This window comes from Typopeltis vanoorti, chromosome 3 (assembly GCF_054136105.1).
Source record: "Typopeltis vanoorti isolate ZY-2024b chromosome 3, IOZ_Tvanoo_1.0, whole genome shotgun sequence".
Classification (NCBI taxonomy): Eukaryota; Metazoa; Arthropoda; class Arachnida; order Uropygi; family Thelyphonidae; genus Typopeltis; species Typopeltis vanoorti.
In genome coordinates this window covers 15,279,358-15,293,473 of record NC_143551.1, presented here as the reverse complement: position 1 = coordinate 15,293,473, position 14,116 = coordinate 15,279,358, and the positions used below count along the sequence as shown (strand labels likewise).

The 14,116-nt window shown below is 41.6% G+C and overlaps 1 protein-coding gene across 1 annotated transcript in view; it reads right to left on the bottom strand.

Annotated features, from left to right (window-relative positions):
- Positions 1-275: 275 nt before the first annotated feature.
- Positions 276-14,116, bottom strand: part of LOC150107940 (uncharacterized) — an 89,046-nt gene continuing 75,205 nt past the window's right edge. Inside the window, exons 3-4 of the mRNA XM_090415469.1 lie at positions 9,209-9,389; positions 276-2,961 (exon numbers count right to left, since the gene is read on the bottom strand). Of these exons, the coding sequence (XP_090271595.1) occupies positions 414-2,961; positions 9,209-9,389 (2,729 nt within the window). The 3' untranslated portion in view covers positions 276-413. The remainder of the gene's footprint in view (positions 2,962-9,208; positions 9,390-14,116) is intronic.

The following is a 14,116-nucleotide window of genomic DNA, read 5'->3' as shown; positions in this document are numbered from 1 at the left end:
AATTAACAGACGCTTTTGTCATTTCTTTGGCTCTGGCAATATCGGACGTAATAGATGGCGAGTTCACATGAGAACCATTTTGCTGTTGACGCCGGTGACTGTCGCAGAATTGTGTTGGTTTGCGAAGGAGGAGGAACTGCTGCGGTGTATTGTGCCTTACCCACTTTAATAACACGTAATCGGATATCGCTGTGATTGATGAGGATTCCGGAGGACACGTTGGGCGTACAAAACGAGGAAACGGAAGGGGGAGCGAAAATAACCACAAAACACAATTTTTAAATTTTTATTTATTTTTATTATTTTTTTATTAAAACCAGATGAATTAGCAAAACAAGATATTCACACAAACTTTATATTCCATTTCGGCTTTTAATTCGGTTCGCGTCTGGGATGTATCACTTCAGCTTCTGTTAGCTTTCCGACTGGGTCGACTCCATCTGTAGCTCCTCGGTTGGCACGGGCTGGGAACCCTTGGTCTTGGTGCGATAGCAGCACCGCGTGGTGACCATGAGCGTGGCCACGAGCAACAGAAGCGTCCCCACGCTGGCCCCTAGAGCCACGTACAAGGTGGGGAATTTGTAGCACTGTTCAGGCACTTCGTCGTATCCCGTGGGACAGTGGGTGGTGCCGTCGCACCAAAGCTCCTCGCTGATGCAAGCGTGCAGCTCCGGACACTCGTACAGGCATTCCGTGTTTCGTAGCGTCTGACCTGCCCTGGTCCTTATGAAAGGCTTGGTGACTTCCAGCCACTCTACCCGAAACGTTCCTGGGACCGTGGCGACGATTTCGACGACCAGTTTCTCGGGGGTGCTGCTGCGACTCTCGCTCACCGAAAGCGAATCGTTGGACCACGAGACCGAGAACAGTTCCGTAAACTTACCGTGACCTTCGGCCTGCCAACACAGGGTGACGAAAGGACGACTGCTGCCAGCAGCGTAGAGCAAGTACCGGTTTCCAGACACGCACTGATCGTCGCGGGTTCTTCCCGCTACCTTCAGGTATAGGAACTTGAGCGGTCTCGAGACGATCATCCAGCGGCACCGCAAGGGGTCGCTGTAGGGTTCGATGAACTCGGCTGTATACACGATGGCTCCCTCGGAGCCGTTGAGCATGTGGGTGGTAGAGGCGCACGCGCTCACCGGGACGAACTCGTACGTAGCTTCGAACGAGAAATCGTGGAAATCGTCCATCGGGGTCATCGCTGTCACGTGGAAGCGGAGCTCCAGACTGCTACCGACCGATTCCAAAACTAAAGGCAGATCGGCCACCACGGTGGGATCGCACACGCAGCCCACGTGCGTGGGAATGTTTTCCCAGTTCTCCGTCGCATTCACCGATCCATATCGACCGAAAGAGTTCTGCGACAAGATGCACTTGTAGCGGTGAGTGACGGGATCAAAGCTCGACACACACGGTCCCGTTGGCACGCGAAGGTGATGTAGAGTTATCCTCAGTCTTTCAGTGGGCAACCCTCTGAATTGGTAGGTGCACACCATGTCTCGGTTTCCTCCCCTTCCGTACAGGAACAAGTTCATAGGCGAACTAATACGACCCGAGGCGTCTATTCTGCTGACGAAGCGTCGATCGCAGGCGCTGTTGTTAACGCTGTAGCCCGCTTGCTCCATGTTGACGAACTCGTAGCGGGCCAAGAAAGTGCTGCTGCCGCTCCCCTGGATGTCGGTGGTCTGATAAACGGTGTACTTGAGGAGCAGCTCGGAACCGGTGGACAGGTAGCTCTCGTCAGGATACTTGCAAGGTCTCGGGGGGAGGAAGTTGCTGTAGTCGGAGGCGTGGCCGCACAGCTTGGGGTGCGACTTCTCGCAGAAGGTGCCCATGAGGGTGCTGGGATGTCTGTTGTGACGAGATCCGTGCCAGGTGCGCATGAAAGGATCGTAAATCTCGAGCTTCGTGACATCACACTTCTCTTTGACCGACCACACGTGCAGGTCGGGCACGTGATACGACAAGAAATAAATCCACACCCTGTCAAAGGCAGACTCCCCTCGGAAGTGGAACGAACAGGTGGTGTTGGGCGGCACGGTGTGGTTAGGGGACTGAATGACCCCACTTCGGTTCTTTCCGCCGTCAATGACAACGCCGCAGCGACCTTTGTTCATCCGGATTTCCGACACGTGCACGAATTTTACCTCCACGTCAAGCTCGAGTCGGGAGTTGTACAGCAGTTGGTAGGGGGCGCTGTACAACTGCACCAGCGTCTCTGGACCGCTTGAAGTGATCGGAGGCAAAGGACCAGATCCGCAGAACTCCGCCAGAAGACGCATGTGGTCGTTTTTTCCATCGAATATCCTGATGACGTCACCGGCACAGTCAGAGGTCAGCATGTTGGTGGTGTAACCATCGTTGCTCGTATAGCCGCTGAACAGACTGATCTTGTACTCGTTCGGCTGCGAGATGACGATCTGGGCCACTTGACCCGACGGAGCGGAAAGCTGTCTTATCCAGTAATGGCACGAGATGTTCCTCAGGTAGAAGCCCGGGTAGTTCGGCGACTGAACTTTGCATTGCCGCACGTCGCAATCTGTAAGGACCCTGTCGCAGTAAGTGTAAGGCACCTTCTCGCCCACATAATGCGGAAGGTCGGTTGTTCCGAAGCGCACTACGGAGGTGTACTTCGGAAGGTATCTGTAGGTCAGGTACAGGCTGGCGAGGGAGCCGTGGACGCCAGCCAGACTGGGTACTGCCACGTGGATGACGACTTCCTTGCTGTCGCTGTAGAAGGTGGCCATCTTGCCGGTGATGGTTCCGCAGAAGTAGCCGAAAACGGGCGACTCCACCCCCTTGGCTGTGATTTTGGGGGGACGTCGTCTTCGCACGGGAGCACGAAGATGCTCTGCATATGTCCGGACCGACCGTTTGGTGTGGTTAGTGGCACTTTGCTCCGTTCGCTCCCAGCTTTCCGTAATTTGCACGTGACCTTGTTGACACCCTGAGGTGGAGCTGGGGGATAAAAAAGATTGCATCACTTCACTTCAGTAGCAGAATAAGTTAATTTTTTATTTATAATGCAACATCTTATTATTTATTTTTGATCATTAATATCAAATTCCTGATGCGTTTCCCCAATGGAGTATGGAGGGATGTTATGACAGTCATACGATTAAGTTTACATTCTTACCGGCGTCTTTTCAACAATTTTCTTCCCGATTAGTCTGTTACTTGTTAGGAGCCCAATATTGTCAGATATTGCATTTCGGTCTTTTAAGGTTTACTACCTTAGATTTCTAGATGTCTAACTTTCAGATCCATAAGCCTAAAAGTGTATGAAAACTGTCTTGTGTACTGTAAGTTGAGTGCTTTCGCTAATTTCTGTCTTATTTTATATAACTTATTCAACTAACTCCCCGCTATACATTTGCTTGTTCTGTTTTCTCTATCCACATTTAATTTGTCATCTTTTCCTAAACTCTGTACCTAAATAGCTAAAATATTTTACTCGATTTTTAAGATTTCCATTGAAAATGTAGATTTGTGAGGAATATAACATCGTTTTTATCATTTACGATACTTTTAAAGAGCGAGTATAAATATTCCATTTACACTATATAATCGTAGCGTTTTGAACAGCTTTCTTGGTTCCCCTTATCATATAACTTCTAAATGTACGTAACTTTATGTACAGCTCCTTGTTATATTCCTGCGGTTTCTGAATTGTTTGTCTTAAAGTAAAAGTCTAATCCTATCAGGCAATTCTCTATATAACTCAATTAATATTTTTCTGCAGATTTTGCGATTAAGTCTTCATGGTTTGATTGTATTATTTAAAAACTTTTTTTCTCCAATAATATGACAGTACTGAGTTAAGAAGGAGGGCGATGATAGCAAATCATTTCACAAGCAGGCTGTGTAGAAGAAATAGATGCGAGTTTTTAGATGTGTGGAGTGTGTTTGATGGTAGAAAAGACTTGTATATGAGGGATGGCTCGCACTTGAATTCATTTGGCATCAAGAGCCCGGAGAAATTACTTCTTGGTATGAGACCTAATGCAGAGAGTCAGGGAAACTAGATCATCAAGGGAGGAATGGGGAAAATGTGTGTGTGAAAGTTCAACTAGGGTATACAAACGTGATAAAGATATGAATGTCTTCGAACATGGTTATATATGTGGCGAAGGGGTGGAAAAATATGTTTTAGGTTCGGACGTTTTAAGTATGTCTGGGGAGGGAAAAGAGAAAATTCTAGAACAAGACCAAATAGATTGCATATATGATTATAAGAATAAGCTAGGTGGTAATTTATTATGTCTATACACAAATGCCAGGAGCATCAGGACAAAAAGGGGTTGAGTTTGTTGCTTTATTGAATACGATGTGGCCTAATATTGTTGGCATTAGTGAAACCTGGCTATCAGAATCAGATATGCTAAGTGGGATCGAGTGTAATGGGTATACTATTTTTATGAATGACAGAAGAGATAGGAGAGGAGGAGGAGTGCTACTAATGATATCAGATGACTTAAGTTCAGTTAGGGTGGAAACACAAGAAAACAATGATGGTAACAATATGCCCATTTAGCGATGAGTTTGAGTCTATCTGGTGTGAAGTGGAGGTTAACAGAATGAAATATATGGTGGGGTGTTGCTACAGATCTAGCGGCACAGTTGCAGGGGACGAACAAATGCATCGCCAATTTAGCCTTATGGGTACCAAGCGAATGATCATTATGGGTGACTTTAATTTTCCAAACATTGATTGGGTAGAAGAGGAATTTATTCAATTGCTGCGAGACAACTTTCTCAAACAGTATGTGAAAGAAGGAACTCGAGGTCAAAGAGTGTTGGATTTTCTCATAGCGTCAGAAGGGATCTCTGTCAAGAATATGACTATTTTACCACCAATTGGTGACAGTGATCATGCTATGCTTTCCTGGGAAGTATCGAATTGCATTGATGCTCGGATTGAAACAGGTTACATGTTGAACTAAAAAGCAGAAAATTATGATCAACTTAGGGGAATACTATCTTTGGTCACATGGTATCAGTTACTGAATGTGAAAAATGTCAGCAATGCATGGGAATCTTTGAAAAAAAGTGCTTAAATGAGGCGGTATCAGAATGTATCCCTGGTGAAATGGATGTGCAACCTTATTTAGCAAGAGATCGACAAGAAGAAGATGATGTGGAAAGAATATCGTGAGAATAAGAGTGAGAGGAGTTATTATTATTATTATTACGTGACACCTCCAGGGAGTCCATAGACTCATCGAGGGAGGGTACTTGCTCTACAATTCTCTGTCTACACTACTCAATCCACCATCACCAACGAACCGCAACTACAGCAATGCCATCTACCACCACCACCACTAGTAATTTCACAGACAATCACAAACATCCATGCCTACTGCGGGGATTCGATTCCGCAGCCTTTTGGCTAGAGAGCGGATACGCTAACCATTCGGCCAACCAGGCCGGTGATGAAATATAAAGCTCAGGCCAGAAAAGTAATGAGTATTCTGAGGAAAGCTAATTCGGAGTATGAAAAGAAATTGGCCATGCGAGCTAAAGGCAATCCAAAAGAATTTTATCGTTATGCCGCAAGTAAAAGAAAGAATGAGTGTGGAAGAATAACTTTATCGAATGCAGATGGTACTCGAGTGTCGGAAGCTAAGGAGATTGTTCAGTTAATGAGTGCTCACTTTGCTAAGATATGTCAACCAGGTGTGTGTGTGTGTAACATGGTGCACACAGTGCTATTACTACACTGATGAATAGTTAGAGGTTCATGAAAATGAGGTTGAAGAGCTGTTGCATAACCTGGATAAGAATTTGTCAACAGGGACAGATGGAATATCAGCCCATTTGATAAAGGAATGTTCCACCGAATTGGCTAACCCTTTCTCATGTTTGTATAACTTGAGTCTCAGTTCAGGAATAGAAGGAATGTATGATTGTTCCATTGCACAAGGGTGGTGCAAAAACTGATGTGTCTAACTACCGACCTATTAGTATCTCTGGTGTGGTAGTGAAGATTTTAGAGAAGATGGTAAGAACTTGCATACAGAAATGGGTAGACAAACATGCTAATACTTTTCAAGGAGCAGCATGGGTTTACTAAAGGAAGATCATGTTTTAGCAATTTTCTCATATTTTATAACAATGTTACGGCCGAGTTGGATAAAGGGAATGGATACACTATCATAATGTTGGATTTTTCTAAGGCATTTGACAGGATACCACACGAAAGGCTGTTGCATAAACTGGAGAATATAGGATTGGAATATAGCTATTATACAGACAGATATCAAAAAGTGGTATGCAGTGGGTGTGAATCTGCCAGATTTAATGCTATGGCCTTTGTGGACGATCTTATTCTCGTAGGCTCTACTAAGGTAGGCTTCCGGACAGTTGACTTTTTCTCTATTCGAGGCCTTTCTATTAATGTAGAGAAGTCCTGCTCTCTTTAGCTTTTGTCCCCTCTGGTCGTGACAAGAAGCTTAAGGTCGAGACTATAAAGTTTTCCCTGCACGGGAGACCATTGCATGCTTTGACCATCCTGGAAGAGTGGAGATACCTCGGTATGTTCATCCCCAAAGGAAAGATCTTCTTTCCTGTCTATCCTAGAAGCTGGGATCGCTTCTTTGAGGAAAGCTCCTCTCAAGCACCAGCAAAGACTGTTTCTCATTTTCCACTATCTCCTAACTCGCTTTTACCACAAGTTGGTGCTTGGTAGGACATATATCTCGGTACTGTCCCGAATGGACAGGGCTAGCCGTTCAGCTGTGAGATCATAGCTCCGACTGCCGCCTGACACCCCTACTGCATATTTTCACCCGAGGGTGAAGGACGGCGGGCTCGGGGTTCCATCACTTAGAGGGGTGATCCCACGCCTGCGGCTGTTCAGAATCGCGCAACTAGAACTATCTTCTTCCCCCATCTGCAGAGAGGCTTTCTAGTATCCAGTGTTTCTCAACCTGTGGTCCGCGACGATGGGACAGGTGGTCCGCAGGCAGACTTAATTAAATAAATATATATTTCTAATTATCCAAACAAAACAAATTAAAATTGAATAAGTAAATAAAAATTATTGAAATCAAATGGAGACATAAAAAAACCCCAACAAAATAGCGTCAGAATGTTCAAAGGCAGAAGCAATAAAACTATATTGTTGTTCACTTCACCCCTCTTTTAATGTTCCTCATTATTCCGCTAAATTTGTAGTGGCAAAATGACGAATAATGAAAGAGGGGTGAAGTGAACAACAATATAGTTTTATTGCCATTTAAGAAGATTTCTTAAACGCCAAAAAAAGTACCGCCCGGAGCGGACGCCCCCCCCTGCTCTGTAACTGAGTGGTCCGTAGAATTGTTTTAGGCATTTTACTGGTCTTTGGGCTTACAAAGGTTGAGAAACGGTGCTATAGCCCATTAATACAAGAAGGACTTTCGGCGGGCTAAAGGCTGGCCCCATTATCAAGGTACCTTAATCTAGTCAGCACCCGCAGGACACAAGAGATGGGCATCTCTGCTACACTCTTCTGTAGATGGTGTTCCTTTAAAAGAGTCATATCTGGTGCCTCCCCAGCATGATTGGGTTAGGGATGGCACCAGGCTCCTCCCTGGGTTGGAGTATATTGACTTTATCAGGACGAGGATCAATGCCCTACCCACTCGAGCCCGCACAGCTCGATGGGGTAGTGACGACTCCAACTGTAGGGCTGGCTGCCACTACAGTGAGACATTGTCTCATATAGCCCAGTGTTGCTTCCGCACCCATAGGGTCCGCGGAAGCAGGACGCCGTGGTCTCCATTCTGAACAACCACTTTAAGAACAAAGGTTGGGAGACTGCGGTGGAACCACATTATAGGACCTCTGCTGGTTTGCGTAAGCCAAATTTGGTGATTAAAAGAGATGGTAATGTTTGGGTAGTTGATGCCCAGGTGGTGGGAACAGGGCGCCCACTAGCCTATAGCTATAATAATAAGATAAACTATTATAAGAATAACCAAGATCTAGTTAGTAAGATACGGGAGGAGCATGGGGCAACTCCGAGGTTTACCAGCGCCACCATCTCTTTACATGGCGTATGGAGCTCAGATAGTTATAAAGACTTAAAATAGCTTGGGCTTACGCAGAAGGATATAAAAGTTCTTTCCTTGAGGGCCCTACAGGGCACACTGGTGGCATGGCGTTGCCACCAGAGAATGACTACAATGATAATTAGAACATGCATAGGGTAAAATACTTGTAAAGGCTTAGGCCTATATCAAGTCTGGACGTGATGTAAGGGTAGTACTGCCCATAACCAATACAAAAAAATTAATAAAAAATAAAACAAAATAAAATAAAATAATGACCAGTGGTGTACCTCAGCATTCAGTTTCCTTGGGACATTATTGTTCAATCTACACATTAATGACATCAGGGGGTCTAACATCAGACGTGCAATTTTTTGCCAATGATGCCCTGCCTGTCTTGGCATGGGATGAATATCAGTCAGGGATGCTACTGGTATTCAGCACTTACAAAATGATTTGAATAGGCTGGAAATTTGGGCAAACGAAAATGGCTGTCAATTTTATGAAATTTTTCGTTATATGGAAGGTGGGGAGAAAACACGTGGGAATCCGTGGAAGTTAAATTTATTCGTAGTCAAGAAAGGGGAAAGAGCTAGGTTTTTCTCTCACAGAGCAGCGAGTGAGTGGAATAGTTTGCCTTTAGGAGCAGTGAGTACATCTAAAATAAAAAAAAAATAAATTAGTTAACGCCTTTTATTCCCTTATGGGGACTAGGCGAGGCCTTTATACCCTATTTAGCTTTCGTAGATCTAGTGTGAATGATTTTAAGGGAAGGTATGACAGCTGGTTTGGGTGATTTATAGCCTTGATTTCCTGGAGGTCTCAAATAATAATAATAATAATAATAATAATAATAATAATAATAATAATAATAATAATAATAATAATTGTAAACTTGAGTTCACCTCCGAAAGATGCTTAACTGTGTTTCTTTTTTAAAACTTTTGTACATATTTTTCTTGTCAATATGAAATTAATTTTTATCCTGATCAAAACTAAATGGTGATCACTTTACTTCCTATTTTAAATCGCCTGAATATTCTTTTGTCCTGAACTAATTGGGAATATATCGTTATCAACAATATATCGTTAAAAATATATTAACTATTAATTACAAATTTATATGAAAATTTATTGGAAATTTGGGCAAACGAAAATTGAGTGAGTCTCACCTGTCGAGCAGATAGGTTCCTACTTGGAAGGACAGGAAAGTTATTTCGATCACATCCCCGTACTGCCCACCTTCGGCTACAAAGGTTAACCTGCAGATATACGATATATGTCGATGGAACGGCTCCGTGAGACGGAACGGGTATTTCACTCCTACTTGTCCATAATAAGTCCTGTTACAATCTGAAATTAAAATGATGCTGTTTTACGTAATGCAGCGAACCACATAAATATTATAGTATTATGAGCCACATAAATATCATCAAAGGTGCAGTGTTTGGTTACTAGATGGCGTCGGTGTCGCTTATTACGTTTTTAAAATAAAATCAAATTTTCTAGAATAAAAACAAGAGATCGTCGTCAACTTCCTCTATGTGAAAAGAAAAAAAAAAAGAACACAATGAAATCATTCAGACAGTATTGTAGTCAACAACAACAACAACAAAAAGATAAAGAAGAATAATAAGCCTTTTTGTTGACATCTTTAAAAGTCACTTAACTTTAAAGAAAATGAAATGCCATTAAATGAACTTTTGTGAAGAGAATCATGGAGAATGAAGACTAAAAAAAAATCACAAACTTTAAGGTAAAAAATAAAAATAAATAAATCCGTAATATCTTTTTAATTTCCTACAGAGAACAGGCGACCTTCTTTTAGCCTTGCAATTTGGAAATTCGCAGATAGCTGGTCTCCACTCTTCCCTGTCTGTTGAGTACGTGCTACATCTGCATGTACTTCTCTGCAAGCATGCCAGATGAAAAACAATGAGAATATGAGAAGATAACTGCCGTCATCTCGTGCTCCTAATCCTTACTGGTATTAATATATGAATAGCGCTTATATCCTGCATTCGATTTATAATTTATGTAGATAGTATGCGTTTTATATATTTTTTATATCCGACTAAAACATGTACACGAAAGATCTCCCAAACTTATAGCACACCAGTGCCATGAAAGGAAAGAAAGAATATGTTGATGCGATGTGCTTCTTGAACAGCTGAGGATTATAGTATTTCTTGAATATCGAGCGAGGAATAATGTTCCACAGAACAGAAGTAGATGGAATGGAAGAGGAGAAAGAGAAGTTGTTTCGGTAAGTTTGAAGCTGGACGGTAAACGAATGTTGGCAAGCAGATGCCCGTATCCTTAGTTTGAAAGAAAGAGATGGTGACAATTCAGGGGAACGTTTTCCAGAAATATCTATGTAAGAAACATAAGGCAGGAACAGAACGTCTTTGAGACAGGACTTTCCAAGAAACAGAGTCATCAGTTAATCAAAGTACCTTCGGCTGGGCAGTATGAAGCACTCCTGGAGAGATTTTAAGTGCCCCCCCCCCACACGTATGAGGGGTATTTATTCCGGAGTTTTTTTTTGGGGGGGGGGGAACGAATTGGTATGCATACAGTATTATGTGTGAGAAGCTAATGCCTTGGGCAGAAAAGTATTCTAAGTTTTTTTGCAGCAGAGGAAGCCAGGAGATGCTAGAGGTGAAAGTCATTCCAAAAAATGGAGATCTTGGCATTATTAAGAATAAAGGAAACTGAAATAAGATCTTTCTTGATACATATAGGACGGTATTGTGTTATACTATCATTAAAGCTGACGTAGATATCCCTCTCTCTCTCTCTCTCTCTCTCTCTCTCTCTCTCTTTCTCCCCATGAAAGATAGCAAGCAGATCAAAGGCGTTGGTTATAGAAGATTTCGAAGCTTCTGATGATCACAAGTTTTATCAAATGAAAAAGAGCAATGAAGTGTACTCTCATCACAGCTATGGATAGAATTTGAGGCCCTTGAGAAGGTCTTGTGCACAGGAGTAAGATTATCGAAAGAACACAACCCTAGGGAACTCCAGTGGTAAAATCTGGAAGCTGTCAACCATGACACCTCTGCCAGTGAATGGTCAGCACCTTAATTACAAGGGACATAAGGCAAAACAGATTAAAATAATTTATCGCATTTCTTAAAATAATTATTGCTGTTTCGTTTTCTTTAAATAATTCAGCTTCATTTTTCGTGTTTCAGTTCGTTTATATTTTATTTTTATTGCTAAGTTTTTTCCAAGAAATAACGATATTCATGGCATGCACTTAAATATGCCTTTGTATGAAATGTTAATAATCCTTAGATATCTGCATCTCATAAAAAAACATATTCTTTCATAAGAAAATAATTGTAAGAAAGTACTTATCATAATTCTCTCCGTAAGTAAAGTGCAGTCACTTTCGTCATTAGCAAAAGCTTTTACATAGAATAATTACTCGCTACTCAGCTTTATGCGCAATTTCTCGGAACGAGGAGAAAAGTTCCTTAATAAACATTATTAATTACAAAAAGCTTTTTAATGTTTACTTTTGAGCAAAACGAAATGTTAATTTATTTGTGAGTGCACGATTGAATAAATTTTTGACTCTCATACAAAACAACAAAAATATACAAACATGTGTAGATGGGAATATCTTGAAGAGTGGCACTTATAATATTTTGCTGGTTGATAAGCGAAGTACAGCAACACATCGGAGTTTTCTTTTTCTTTTTTTTTTATTTAACAGAGAGAGAGAGAGACAGAGAGAGGAATATAAAAATCGTTACTAAAAGTTTAATGCTTTCATGCCGTATCTCCGAGTTTTATGCGCATATATCTCAAGAGATGTTTCAGACTTATAGTGTGGGTTCAAGCTGTGTCGAGTCCATAATCCAGAAACTTTGCTCTACATGGAACTTTTTAAAGCCATTCCAGGCTTTAAGTAAGCACGGTAATGGTCTGTGTCACACTGGACGATGAAAAGTCATCTGCAGTCTAAACATTTGAATTCGGAACAATAGCCTATTGGTTCGAACCAACTAGCCTTAGTAACCATTGTCAAGATGGCAGGTACAACATACACTGATGAACCAAAACATTATGACCACCTACCTAGTAAATTGTTGGGCCTCCTTTCGCAGAGATAACCGCTTGCATCTTTCTTGACATTGACTTCACCAGACCAAAGAAGGTGTCCAGAGGTATTCTGGACCAAACAGGCTGAATAATGTCCTGAAGGGAGTTCAGAGTTCAGTGGACTGGCACTGGCGTTGACCGGCGGATCATTCCATACGAGCCCACAAAATTTCGGTGGGATTCAAATTAGAAGACTTAGGCTGCCCGGGAAGCACACAGGATGGTTGGATATCTTCTTCAAACTGTTTGCTCAATGTGAGCCTTGTGAGAGTGGGTGTTATCTTGTTGGATGATTCCAGATCCATCGGGCTATATTGTCATCACTTAGGGCAATACCTGGTCCGAAATAATCCTCAGGTAAGAATTAGGGGTTAATATGTGTTTACTGGGGATATGATACAAAAAAAATCTCCGTTAATCTCCATGAGAAAAATCCTCATATCAGGATATCGTCAATACTGGTGTGTTTCCGGCCCAGTTTGTTAGGCTGGAAATAGACTGGAATGTATGAGGTTTTGGCTCCTAAATGTACTTCAGAAGTAAGTAGTGCTTTTTATGATGCATATAAGAAGAGGTGTTAAATACAGTGTAAAACATCATTTGCAAACTGCGAATAAGAACTTTAAGCACCAAAGATTATTCTTGATACACAAAATTCTTATTTGAAATACCGTAGGCGATTGTTTTGGGTATTCCCTCTTCTGATTGACCAGCCAGCGTTCATCCTTGAAATCAATATTATTTATATGATATCATAATGCTTCTCCACTGTTTCTTCTGCTAATGTTAAGTACTACTGTGTAGCGAAGGCTTATTTTTATTGGAATAGGGGAATTTATCAAGTGCAATTGGCAGTGAGTTTCGCAAAACATAGATTTCAAAATATCAGATTTAAACTTTTTGTTGAAAATTGTTTTTGAGGAAGATTATTTTTTGTTTTCATTAGTTCATTTACAGGGAGAGGGATGGGGCAAAAAAACGCAAAGCGTATCAAAATTATATATTGCAAGAACTTAGCTATGGTTAGGTTTAGGTTAGCCAAAACACGTGTGTAAGTCCGTGCAGAAGGTGAAAACGAGTGAATTTCTGACTCAGAACTCGGTTTATTGTAAAAGTTCCACCGCTCGAGGGAGTGCTTTGGATAACGTTAATCTGTTGCTGGCATTGTAGGTTAGTCAACCTATAATACATTAATACTGTGGATGAGAAAGGAGAAACATAATGATTTTATGTTATTTTCGACCATATGAACTATGGAAAACATTGACACCAACTGGGTATATATTGGTCGAAGATTAAAATAATTTATCGCGTTTCTTAAAATAATTATTTTTGAACACTCATAAGATCTTTAAGCACGCCAGAGTTAAATCTCAATGCTAATTACAGAACTTTCCTACATAACAACAGTTGATTTCATACACGCTCCATGCGTGTGATGTACGCGTTCTTCTGTATTTGTGAAAAATACAATTGCACTCGGTTCATTCCTTCATGAACAGTTTTAGTGTTTAAGTTGTTTTGTATCTATTTAATTCACCCTGAAGAAGCCAAACAGCTAAGTTGGCGAAACTTGTCCGTATTTTTTACTTAGTATCAAATAAATTACTTCGACCAATATATACCAGTTGATGTCAATCTTTTCCATAAAGGAGAAACATGTTTGTATTATATTTGAAGGACGGTGCATTATATGTATTAGGAGGGGGTGGGTTGTTCTAGAGTGCTGCAGCCATCTAAGCTTCTCCTGCGATAATTACATCACGACAATTATAGAATAATTACGGACACCCAGTGCAACAGATTTTCACAACCCTGCAATGTTATTTTGAAAATCAGGGTTCGATTATTCGATTTTGCCAATGAATAATTTTCGCGATGATCTGCAATGAAGTGGCCATCACGTTCTCCAGGCTTCCGACTTCTTCGTATAGGTTACCTGAAAGAAAAGATGTATGTGGACAAGT